The sequence below is a fragment of the Clarias gariepinus genome, chromosome 22 (assembly GCF_024256425.1).
Source record: "Clarias gariepinus isolate MV-2021 ecotype Netherlands chromosome 22, CGAR_prim_01v2, whole genome shotgun sequence".
NCBI classification, from domain to species: Eukaryota; Metazoa; Chordata; class Actinopteri; order Siluriformes; family Clariidae; genus Clarias; species Clarias gariepinus.
This window is the reverse complement of record NC_071121.1, coordinates 16578206-16590811: the sequence shown is the minus strand read 5'-3', so window position 1 is coordinate 16590811 and position 12606 is coordinate 16578206. Positions and strand designations below refer to the sequence as shown.

The 12606-nt window shown below is 41.0% G+C and overlaps 2 protein-coding genes across 9 annotated transcripts in view; one reads left to right on the top strand and one right to left on the bottom strand.

The window, feature by feature from the left end:
* The window catches only part of tns2a (tensin 2a), a 47100-nt gene extending 36446 nt beyond the window's left edge, over positions 1-10654 (top strand). For 3 of the 4 annotated variants that reach the window (XM_053482615.1, XM_053482614.1, XM_053482617.1), the window contains exons 18-28: positions 69-1448; positions 1599-1767; positions 1915-3554; positions 3848-3979; positions 4354-4449; positions 4938-5015; positions 5814-5891; positions 6439-6607; positions 6692-6760; positions 8026-8055; positions 9356-10654. In XM_053482615.1, the coding sequence (XP_053338590.1) occupies positions 69-1448; positions 1599-1767; positions 1915-3554; positions 3848-3979; positions 4354-4449; positions 4938-5015; positions 5814-5891; positions 6439-6607; positions 6692-6760; positions 8026-8055; positions 9356-9497 (3983 nt within the window). In that variant the 3' untranslated portion in view covers positions 9498-10654. The remainder of the gene's footprint in view (positions 1-68; positions 1449-1598; positions 1768-1914; positions 3555-3847; positions 3980-4353; positions 4450-4937; positions 5016-5813; positions 5892-6438; positions 6608-6691; positions 6761-8025; positions 8056-9355) is intronic. The other variant, XM_053482616.1, reaches the window with a different exon arrangement.
* A 147-nt stretch (positions 10655-10801) lies between these two features.
* The window catches only part of foxp1a (forkhead box P1a), a 52424-nt gene continuing 50619 nt past the window's right edge, over positions 10802-12606 (bottom strand). For all 5 annotated transcript variants that reach the window (XM_053482618.1, XM_053482620.1, XM_053482619.1 and 2 more), the window contains one exon: positions 10802-12401. In XM_053482618.1, the coding sequence (XP_053338593.1) occupies positions 12242-12401 (160 nt within the window). In that variant the 3' untranslated portion in view covers positions 10802-12241. The remainder of the gene's footprint in view (positions 12402-12606) is intronic.

Below are 12606 nucleotides of genomic sequence, written 5' to 3'. Positions count from 1 at the left end.
TATTTACATATGATTTAAATGTTACATTCTTACTAATCCTTAACATTAAATCTATTGTCATGCTTTAGATATTGCACACACTCGAGGGCCTCTGGATGGTAGTCTGTATGCTCAGGTGAAGAAGCGTCGTGCTGCCTGCTCTCCCTCCTTTCCATCCACCAATGGTAGTCACGGGCAAATCTCTGATGAGAGGCAAGGTCATCTCGTGTCACTCAGCACAGAGTCTGGGCATTCATCAGCTCTACCTGAACGCAATGAAGATTCGCCCAGACGGCCGCCCCCCACTGATCAGGAACGGGAGGAGCTAGAGAGGCTTCTTGGAGGAATTGAGGGTGAGAGGTCTAGCAGAGATCGTGAACGGGAGACAGCAATTTTGGATGATGGTGACTCACTCCCTTCAGAAAATACTGGATCCTTGCGTCTGGTTCGTTCATGTTCCTGCCGCACAGGCTACAGATCACAGCGTTGCTCTGAACTTCATCCATTGCCCAATGGGTACTGCTTAGACCACTCACCCCCTAGCAACAACCACACAGGAGTACCATCACCAAGTATGCTAGGTTTGTGCCAGCATCACACACACCAATCTCTTCCACCTCCCGATCTGCTGTGGGATCGACAGCAGAACTCTCAGCATTACTTGCATGGTCCTTCGAGGCATGTTTGTCCTTACCCATCCCAGGATCTCTGTCCCCACCCTCACACAATTTCCACAAGTGGACGACTGTTGTGCAGGTCAGAAGAATTCCTCCCCTACACCCAGCCACAGCATAACCACCCACACCACCCAAAAGCAGCTGGGCCATACCATGACGTGATGCTTGTAGATGGTCTCCTCCCACCCCCTAGCTGCCCATGCCGGGATTGCTGTATGAGACGAGAGGACTTTAACACTTTACGGCTTGACAGAGGTGAAGGATTGCATTGGGAAAGAGAAGAACTCTCTCGAGACAGTGGCTTAAGGCGAAGTAGAGCATCCGAGGTTCCAAGAAGGGCAGACCTGCACTGGGAGCGAGAGGCAGGGTTAAGACAGGGTCGAGAGGTCTCACTCCATTGGGACAGGGACAGAGAAGCAGAGCTACAATGGGAGAGAGAACGCGAAGCTGAGTACTGGCACCGAAGAACTACCTTGTCACCATATGGCCCCTCAGGGCACGATCCAGCATTCACATTTGACCCACTGCCGCAGGGTCACCCAGCATTTCCAGAGCCCTCAAGATCACATAGTCATCCCCACCTGGACATAAAATATAGCAGTGGCTCCAGCAGCTACCAGACATCTCATCAAATGTGCCCATGCTCACCCTACCAGCCCTCGCCTTCTGAAAGCCGTGGCTATGCTTCAGGTTACCAGTCAGACTCCACTTCCCCACTGCCTCAAAGCTACTCCTCTTGCTACAGTCATATGGACCCCCACCAGCAGCACTACACTGCCAACACACACTCAGGTCAGATAACAATTTAACCTATTTTATATCTACTGTTTGTCTATAAAATGTAAAAACAGTGTATCTTAACATTTGTTGGTTAAATACGCTTGTTCTAAAAGCTATGTTTAGAAGTTTAAGCTCACGACTGCATTTCTGCCTTTTGGTCAGATGGTGGGTGTGGAGTTCCAGGTGAGAATGTAGGATGGCGGGACCATATAATCCATGGTTCTTTGAGACGGCTGCATCGTGAAGCACACGGACCATGCTTCACCCCCTCTGATATGTCTGGACCCCCAACTCCAGTCCACACCAGCAGTCCACTGCATGCACAAGAGAGGTAACTGAGCTTTGGAGTGACAATGGACATGGTCAAACTAACATTTAGTTAATTGACATTTAACATTTAGTTAATGACTCATTTAGTTAAGTAACATAGTTACTTACAAATTAAACTTGTCTTAATTTTACCTGACATTTCTTCTAGCCCCAGTCTGAGTGTTCAGGAAGCACGATCCTCAGAGACAAGCATAGGCAGCACCATACACCAGGAGAGAATAAACCCATCTGTCCAGCAAAATCTCATAAACTCTAGGCCAGAGCCTCATCAAGTTGGAAGTCCATCCACAGAGTCTACTAAGTCATGCACATCCATCCCAGAGAAACACTGCACCCTTCCTCAGCAGCTCTCTCCGCATTCTTCTTCTCCTCAGCAACTCCCTCTACATTCATCCTTTTCTTCTCAGCAGACCTCGTCTTCTTCTCAGCAGCTCTCTCCACATTCCTCTTCTCCTTACCAGCTCCATCCACATTCATCCTTTTCTTCTCAGCAGACCCCGTCTTCTTCTCAGCAGCTCTCCCCACATTCCTCACCTCCACAGCAGTCCTCCCAAAATTCTTCATCTCCTCAGCAGTTCTCCCCTCAATGCTCACCTCCCCAGCAGCTATCACCACATTTCTCCACTCCTCCTCATCAGAACTCTATACACTGCTCACCTCCTAATCAAAACTCCACACACTGCCCACCTCCACAACAGAGTTCTGCCCACTGCCCACTTCCACAACAGAGCTCTATACATTGCCCACCCCAACAACAGAGCTCCACACACTGCTCACCGCCACAACAGAACTCTATACACTGCCAACCTCCACAACAGAGCTCCACACACTGCCCACCTCCTCAGCAGAACTCCACACACTGTCCATCTCCTCAACAGAGTGTCACATCCTGTCCTTCTCCTCAACAGAGCATCTCACAATCCTCCTCTTCTCAGCAGAATGTCACACACTGCCCGCCTTCTCAACAAAGTTCCACACCCTGCTCTTCTTATCAGCAGAACTCCCTGCATTCTCCGCCTGTAATACTCACAGACAACATTAACCCACAGGCCTCAGTGCCAGCTACCCATTCGGTACCAGCATCTCCTACAAAAGCAAACCAACAACAGAGCACCAGCCAGCCAGTCAAGGAAGTCAGTCTGCCCCTCTCATCTTCTCAGCAAAATGAGATAGTTCTACCCTCTGTATCTCATCATTCTTTGCAGCACATTCACCAAATGCAAATATCTGAGTCTATCTCAATCCAGCCCCACAGCAATGGAGTGTCATCAATGTCTGATTCAGAGACTTCCAATTTATCACCTTCTGCTTCTGTTCCACCTCAGTTACTCACCAGTCTGAATGGCTGTTCCTCCCATGAACCCCCTGTGCCAGGCTTTGCCACTCTGGGCAGGAAACTAATGCTGGATACAGTATCCATCCCACCAGGAGATCTTGATACTAGTTGCAGTGCTTCTGATGCTTACTTGACTTCCACCTTTGCCCTCTCTTCAACCACTTGCCCACCTTCTGACAGCACTGCCACCCAACCACCTTTGCCAGAGAAAAGACGTCAAAGTACCCTGCCAGGCTCACCTAACGGGAGGTCAGGCACCTTAAGATCATCAACAAGTCATTACCCCTCCGGCCAGCACCATGTTACATTCTCACCACTGGTAGGAGCAGTGACAGTACCTGGTGATCAGAATGAGGGGCCTGCAGAGGGGGAAACAGGCAGCAGGGTCAGTGTGAAGTTTGTGCAGGACAGCTCTCGTTTCTGGTACAAGTCTGGAATCTCCCGAGAGCAAGGTTAGTGCAGTGCATTAGAGGACATTCCATAGTTTTTAACAGATGTAACTTTGTTTTTTAACCCAAACAACTACAGGACAATCCTTACCTGTATTTCATTTAAATTACTCATATTTTTACACTACAACACAGCAATTAGTTGTGTGATGTATATGTAAATATACATGTTTTGTATTTGCTGTTTGCTGCTTCTACTCAACACCTGGTTTTGTTAGCAAGGGATAAATGTTCAGAACATCTGTCTTCAACATTGAGGAATTCCAGTTATTTTGTTTTCTCCCCTCTGTCTTTAGCCATTGCAGCTCTGAAGGACAAGGAGCCGGGTGCATTTCTCATCAGGGACAGTAACTCCTTTCAGGGGGCCTATGGTTTGGCTCTTAAAGTGGCCTCACCACCAGCTAACATCAGCAACCATTCCAGCAAAGGTACAGCATTATTTGAGTGTGCAGTGCTAGAGCACTTCCTCTACTAAACCTTCTCCCCATCCACTTACATGGCTTCCCGTCCACAGGAAATACTTAAATCTAAACATGAAGTAGTTCAGCAGAGCTAAATAGAAGGCAGGGTTGGAATTGTTCAGCTAAGTGTCAGGAGGATAGATTTATGTATAATCTGTTAAAGTGTTCACTGCTGGAAGACTGCAGAGAGTTATAGACTCTTGCAAGTCAAGACCTTGGTTGGTCTCTAGCATCCCCAAGTGGATAGTTGTTTTGGTTTGTAATTTTAAATTACATTTAAAAATGCATTTACCTGTGCTTAAAGAGTACGTTATTGTATTTACATTGTATTTTTGGACTAGTTGGAGATCCAATGGAGCAGCTGGTGAGACATTTTCTAATCGAGACTGGACCACGAGGGGTTAAAATTAAAGGTTGTCAAAAAGAACCTCATTTTGGTAAGCATCATAGCATAACAAAAAGCATCTCAAAACAACTGGACAAGCCCAACACTAGCTATGTTTACATGGACAAAATTAATTCAGTCTGAAGGTTTGCATGGACACTGATTCAATAAGTTGGGGAAAAGACGAAAGAATATATTTCGATCAGTGTTTACATGGCTTATATATTGTATTCCCAGCTTTAATAAAAATACATCTAGGCTTTAATTATGGTTAGTTTGTATGTTAAAACAATATCTATTAAAGTTAAAATAAGTTAAACCGTATGAGCAGAAATTAAGGAAATTGTGTGTCCAACAATGCATATGATACTTTAACTGAGTGAATTAAATCAGATTCCTATACAAAAAAATTTGGATTCAAAATTTTACTCATCCATCTGCTTACAGTATATGTTTACACTATGTTTACAAATGTCTGTGTGTGTTACATGTTACATGGTATGAAAAACTCCAAATAAATTTACCACATCTGTTTCACAGGGAGTTTATCCGCGCTGGTATATCAGCATTCCATTACACCAATCTCTCTGCCCTGTGCTCTCCGCATCCCTGACAAAGGTAAACACTTAAAGCACACTTTAATGAGGTTCCTTGGAAATGCCAAACACAGAATATCAACAGTAGGAACATCATATCAACACTGAAATATACCAAGTACATGCACAAGAATGCAGAGAAATCGCCCATGGTGGACCAAAAGTATTGAGACATACCTGAAATTAAATGTTTTAATAACGTTATCATTTTTTTTTTTTTAAATGACAATTCGGATAAATGTGTTTAATGCAACGAATTTGCTATAGAATCAATTAATACTTAGTATGCATTTTTCTTAAACCCTGCTAAATCCGACTGGGCACAGAGTCAAAAAGACATCTGATGTGACTCGTTCTATCCCTGCCAGCTTCATTGCTGCCTAAAGATCATATTGAGAAGACAGTTTTATGACTGCTTCTGCCTTCTTCTCCATGGTCCCACAGTTTCTCTATTGGGTTTAGGTCTGGAGATAACCCAGGCTATGGCTCCAGAAGCTGAATAACATTGTTTTTTGTATAGCAAGTTTTTCAGTTAATTAGCAAAATTCTGCAGCCAGAAGAAGTAATTAACCCTAACCCTAAATCACCTGTTTTGTGCTATACCACAGAACTCTAATGTACATTTCTTAATAGTTTGGGCCATAACTATATGCTGAATTCCAGTAAACATCATAACATATTAAATGTGTGTTCACTCATGTAAAACCCATTTACAGGATTTTAAAGGTCAGTGGTTTAGTGGAGTAATAATAGAACATTATTAAACATCTAACCTTGACATCTCTCTCTCTCTCTCTCTCTCTCTCTCTCTCTTCTAAAGATCCCATAACAGAGAGCCTGGAAGTGCAGCCTGTCAGCAACATGAGCACAGCTGCCGATTTACTAAAACAGGGAGCAGGTGAGCCCTCTCTTATCTTCACCTCTTTCTCTTACTTTCCACCGCTTACTATTATTCTTTCTTTTTCATTCTGTTCCAATTTGTTTTTTCTTTTCTTTCCTTCTTATGTTTTTTTCATTAGTCTCACCCTTGTTTGGTTATCCCATTACCAACTCCAACCCCCCCCGTCACTCCTATGGCACATCAGAGGGCAGCATTACACAGGGTAGAAAACACTATCTGTTCAATTCCTAAAGCAGGATTTAACAGACACCTATGATTACCTAGTGTTTCTGAAACTGACAAACCCTCCGACCCAGAGAGCTGGGTAAATTTTGCTTCCGATAATGAGCTGAGAGTTTCCTGAAGACGGAGCAAACGCTTATCAGGAGCCTTCTTTTTCCATTCATAATCTTTTTTTGTCCTTTAAAGTCTCTTCTCCTTCCTTCCTTGTTCTTTCTTTTTTCTTGCTCTTATAATTTTCAACAGCTTTTCTTTCATCTCTGTTCTATATCCTGTTTTTCTTTTCCTTCACCAGTTCTCATACTCAGTGTTTCTCTCTCCTCAGCATGTAATGTGCTGTACCTGAACTCGGTGGAGACCGAGTCTCTGACAGGACCGCAGGCAGTAGCTAAAGCCACAGGCGTGATGATGTCACTAAACCCACGACCCTCGGCCACTGTAGTGCATTTCAAGGTGTCGACACAAGGCATCACTCTGACAGACAGTCAGCGCCGGTACACCAGCTCTTACACTACCTAAGATCACTTTTCATTTCACATACGTATTTGTATAGATACATTGTTGATTCTGTTCTCCAGGGTGTTCTTCAGAAGGCACTACCCCATTAACAGTGTGACGTTTAGCAGCTTAGATCCACAGGACAGGAGGTGAGTACATGTTAAACATACTGACCCACATCATTATCATTAGAATTGCAGGCGAGGACTGAAAATGTTCAGTACTGTGGTGAAGTGTTGTGTCCTTGTGAAAATTGTATTATACACTGGCCGGAACAAGTCAGTGTTTCAGAAAGATCTAATTATTGGCCTGCATCAAGCAAAAAAAAACACCTAGGGAGATTCAAAATCACCGGAACTGGGTTAAGAATTTTGACATCTAATGTAGAAGCAATGTGCTGAACCATCAACAAATGTGTTCAGAATAAAGCACTGAATGGAGATCACATGAACACTTAGTAAAACTGTATTGTAAAACAAATACAGTATAAATCACAGCTGTTTTTTTATTGATTTAATATGATAGATTTGACTTTGGAGCAGAGAAAAGTCTTGAGGGATGAGTGCATCACTGTAAGAAGCGATGAAGCGATGCACCCATCATGCATAGTGGCCGCTGTACAAGCCTCTAGAGGCAGTGTTATGATCTTGGCTTGCTTCAGTTGGTCAGGTCCAGGCTATAAAATGTCAATAAAACAAACCTACGAGCTAAATGTACTTAATCACCAGGTATTTCACATGTATGGAGTTTTTCCTTCCTGATGGCACGGGAATATTCCAGATCATGAGGAATCATTTTTACACATTAACCGGCCACTACATTGTGTGTATTAATCAGAGCAAAGAGTGTGTGAATTATTTTTGTCCAGGTAGTGTATATTATCCTTAAACTATTTTCCTGTCATTCTTTGGTTTGGTTAATTAAAACATATTTGGCTTGTTCAGGTCGACATTTGGTATTTTAACTCACATGCCATACATGAAAAATGCTGTTTTCTAAAACTTTATATTAATTGCTTGTCTCTCACTCACGTGATTCTGTATACTAAATCATGTAAATCTTTGGTATAAAATGATGATCTGTTAAGTTGTGCATGAACTTGCAGGCTGCTCTGTGTGTACACTGTTGGTGTTGATGTTCCAATTTTTAAAATCATAAATCTCTATAGACAAAAAAGGTCTGTTTGGTTCTGTTCCTTTGTCAATGCTCATGCATGAAGCACAAGTTAACCAGATTTGCGTCTCCACCACAGTACAACTTAAAATAAATTACTGATAATCCAGTATACTTCTAAAGTACAGGTTCATCAGGTGTGTGTGTGTGTAGTGTGAAATAGAGCATGTTTTTGTAGTTGCCTGCAGCTTTGTGTGTGCATGTGTTTCTGAGTGTTTGTCTCCGTCTTCCTCTGCTATAGGTGGACTAACTCAGACAGCACAACATCTAAGTAAGTGTTCAGTGTGTTCGTCTATGCGTGTATATGTGCGCGTTGCTCATGTGCTTGGCATTTTTATTTTCATTTCATCTTTCCTCCTCCTGCTCAAATAAATGTCTGTAACATTATAATCATCTTCCAGAACTATTGGATTTTACTTTTAATTTCAGGGGTCATTTCTAACCGTTTACGCAGTCAAATTATTGTTACTCTGGTAAAGCATAAAGGTAAAAAAAAAGGTTATTAAAAATAAAGGTTAAAGACTTTAAGAAAGAGAGAAAAGAGAGAAATTATTGGCACCCCTGCATTTACTAATTTGTGCGAAGAGTCGTCTGCTCCCTTCAGAACCCATCCACAGGTTTCACTGGGCTTTAGGTCAAAGGACATACTGTAAGCTTGACTCTGCACTAACTAAAGCTTACTGTGAGGATTTGGGTCACCATACTGCTGGAGGTTCCAGCCGTGGTTCGGAAGCTTCTTCTGCCGAGCCAAGGCAGCTAAATTTTTATTTAAAGTACCCTGGCACCACATGTATCCGAACAGTCCCCACATCCCCACAGATCCCTCACCACCAGAAAGTTATTCGAGTTTTCAGAGATTAGGTTGCTTTCTGTATAACCACGGCTTTTATAAGCACAACCTTTAACTGGTTTGTTGCTTTATTTTTGTCTCATCTGATTCTGGATGTAGTCCAAGGTCTATTAGTGAACTACAGACTCGTACATTTATGGTTAGATGACTGTACAGACTTTTTTTTGGCACACCCTTCAAGTAAATTTGTTGGGACAGAGGTAGCATACCAACAGACCTCAAAAACAAAACACAAACCTGCAACAGCAAGCTATTAGGAAATTCTGCTTTTCTATCCATGTTCACTGTGAATAACGGTTATTTTAAACCTTTATATATAAACTAAAGGCACATTTATACAAACATAAAAAAATTTCCCCAAAATAGAAAAATTATTTTCTACAAATATTTTTTTTTTTTTTTAGGTACTGGCACGTGTAAGTTACCAAATGTGGTTCTTTACCCAATTTAGTTTTTTTTAAAAAGAGAATTCTATGGAAATGTACAATTTTGGAACAGAAAATGAGGGGAAGCGTTTTAAAACACTAATACATTCTGGTTAAAACTGCTTGCAAGTATGCAGTGCTGAACCACTTATCCTGTAAGGAATAAACTAATTAATTAATTACTAATTTATTTTTTTTAGTTTAAAATTTATTTCTAACTCATTGAATTCTCTTTAACATTTTTACACAGGCACCTGTCTCTAATCCTCACTCACGTCTCTTCTTTTACTTTGTAGAGTGTTTGGGTTTGTAGCTAAGAAACCAGGCAGTGTGGCTGAGAATGTGTGTCACCTGTTTGCCGAGCTGGACCCGGAGCAGCCTGCCACTGCCATCGTCAACTTCATCAACAAGGTCATGCTGGGGCCACAGCAGCGCTAGAGGAAGGCAAATCATTATCATCATCATCATCATCATCATCATCATCAGTCCATTGAAAACCCCAGTGTGGCTCATGGTTAAAAAGTGTATGGAAACTAACCAAAAGCAAAGCACTGAATGCTACTCTGTTGTATTAATTAAGTGCTTCGAGACCAAATCAAAGAAAAATAAACTAAGGAGTTGAGATTGTCATATGAAAATACTGAAATATTGCAGGTTTAATACACACTATTAGAAATCAAAACCATTGAAGTTGGAATTATTGAGCACTGTTGATTTTCTTTCATAGAGTAGGAAAAGTATCTTATAATAAGACAGTACATGCACTCAGAAATACCAAATATTTCCACAGCTGACAATCAACAGTCTTTCTTTAAATATTTTATTAATCAGCTTTAAGTAGTTAAATAGAGACTAGCTGCTATGGGTGTCTAACCCAGCACATGGTGTGAGAGAGTACTGCTGAAAGGTCGAGACAGTTCGAGGTGTATGGAGGAAAGGATACACGAGGAAAGCTGGGGTTGCAGACAGGCGTGTGAGGTGCAGGCGGACGTACGCTGGTGGCACCAGGGAAGAAAGTTTTATAAAAAAAAAAAAAAGTGTAAATAGGTTCATGTGGAGTCAAACAGTTGTGTCATATTTAGTCAAACAGATAAAAGTATTTATCGCAATAAGTGTTCAGCTCCTGGTGTAATACACAACATGGGTCTGTGAAGAACGACAATCAGCATAACAAGTCTGTCAAAATGCTTTAATTTCAAATTGTAATGTATTTCAGTTTATTGCCTTAACCATGTCAATGTAAAAAGGAAAAAGGAAGTCTTAAGGATTGACGTAAGACAAAGAAGCTTTGCTGAGCACTCATGTTTATAAGCTTTATTCAGTCAGGTTTAAAATGTTATGTATTTTGTTCGCGTCATTATTGCTTTCTAAGAGACAGACCTGCCTGACAGCTTTAATATATTGTACTCTGTATTGTACTTCTCGATGATCTTTGTATTTAGTAATATATTCACTCAGATGCAGCTCAGAAAGTAATTAAAATACTTACTTAAAGGAAGGACGCTTTTATATTAAATGGATTTTTTTTAAACTACTATTTTTTCAATGTAAGCATAAATGAATATAATAAATGTAAAGCTGTGGTACCAAGTAAATGCTTTTCTCTCTATTATTTTATTAATTTCAACTAAACATCCAATCGATGTTGGCTCATCATTGATTTACAGGTTGGTTGTCACATTACTCAAAGTGCATTGCTTCAAATATTTTGGAATCAGAAACCCAAACTACTAAAAATAAATGAATAAGTAAACCAGGGCTGAAAATGCTGGGTTTTTCATTTTTATTACAAATTTTCAGGTGAAGTAAGTGAAGGCACTTCAAGTGTGTATCATAATCTAAAAGAAGTCTCAAGGTTATAAAAAGTCCACCAGTATAGACTTACTACTGCAAGACACTTAAAATGACCTGGATGACTGAAAACCTACAGACGGAACAAATGTTCGTCTCTCACTACCATACCCAGACTGAACGCTGAGACCACAAGACACAACAATCACCACTGCTTTATACCAGGAGACCTAAACTCTGTGAATGCTATGCAGCAGACAGCTATGGTAAGGCTTTAACAATGTCACACTTAAAGTTTGAGAAAAGATGAGACTTTTGATTCTTTTTTTTCCTCATACTTTATGTCCAATCAGGTTTAAACATTACACATTCCATGCAACGTTAAGGACACAGCACAGTCCACTGAGTCCTGACTTATCTGTAAGGCAAACATTTCAGCTGTGGGTATATCAAAAGGGACCATGTAAACAAAGTACATATCATAAAAAGCAATTTACAATCTTTGGTAACTGTTGCTGATATCTATAGCAGGGGAACAACATCTACTGAAAATCTCGACAAAAACGATGTTCAGCACAAATTCTGAAATATTAGCTTTAAATCACTGTAACTCCACCAGTAGAACATTCTGTTGGGATGTTTCTGTCATTTCATATTTTAACATTCTATACAAACAAGTGGAAAAAAATAAAAATGCTAATAATTACCACAAAAAAAGAAATCAATCATCAAGTGCTGGTTATAAAATGTTCCCCTTTGGTTTTGGTTCTACTAGAAAAAAAAAAAAACAGAAAGCAAAAATCAAAAACATTCACAATTTCAGTGAGCAGACCTATCGTTAATGGGCAGGCACATACTTTCAGTCAAATGTGACTCAATATGGTGACTAACCGCATCATTTTGAGGCAGTGGTGATTAAAAACAGTTTAGCAGACGCGAGACGACTCATACGCAGGGTGAATCAAAGTTCCCAGAGTTCCTACACATACTACAGTAAAACTCAACAAAGTCTGGTCCTAGGTGCTTCTAGTGTCAAAAATAGTATCTGCGATAATCATAACATAAAAATCACCTGATTACAGTGATTAGGTTTTGCATCTAGGTAGTGTGTAGTGCTTATTTATTTTATTTTTTTAAATGTAGACTCAAGACACGTAAGCAACAGCTGAATAGCCCTGAACATCCTCTGCTAGTCTATGGGCCACACGTTATGTGTACGAGCTCGACACAGAGGAGCCCTTTAGTACCGTCGAGGTCGTTCCCCTGCATATAAAAACAATGACAGGTAGCTCCAAGAATAAATAGTTTGTTCCCAAGTGGAGTATGTGGACGTTCTCAGAGTCTGCTGGTACACTGATTAGCTGGTTAAGTGGCTGTGGAATGGCCCGGATTCAAGAAAAAGCAGTGGGACGAGCGGAGTGTGGCTCGTGCTCCTCGGGGTAATCCATGTCGTGATCGATATCGGGGCTGTGGTCATCTTCCATTTCTGGAGACATGGAGCTTTCCAAGTACTCCCTCTCCATCTGCTGCACTTTAAATCCAGGATGTTGTCTGTACACACACACGCACGCAGCGGGGGCCACAACAAGCAGAAAAAGAGCAACAATGAGTCTTCTAATGTTACATGCATAATTCTAACTATACACACACATACAGTACATACATCCACATATATATATATATATATATATATATATATATATACACACACATACAGTATATACACTATATTGCCAAAAGTATTCGCCCGTCTGGC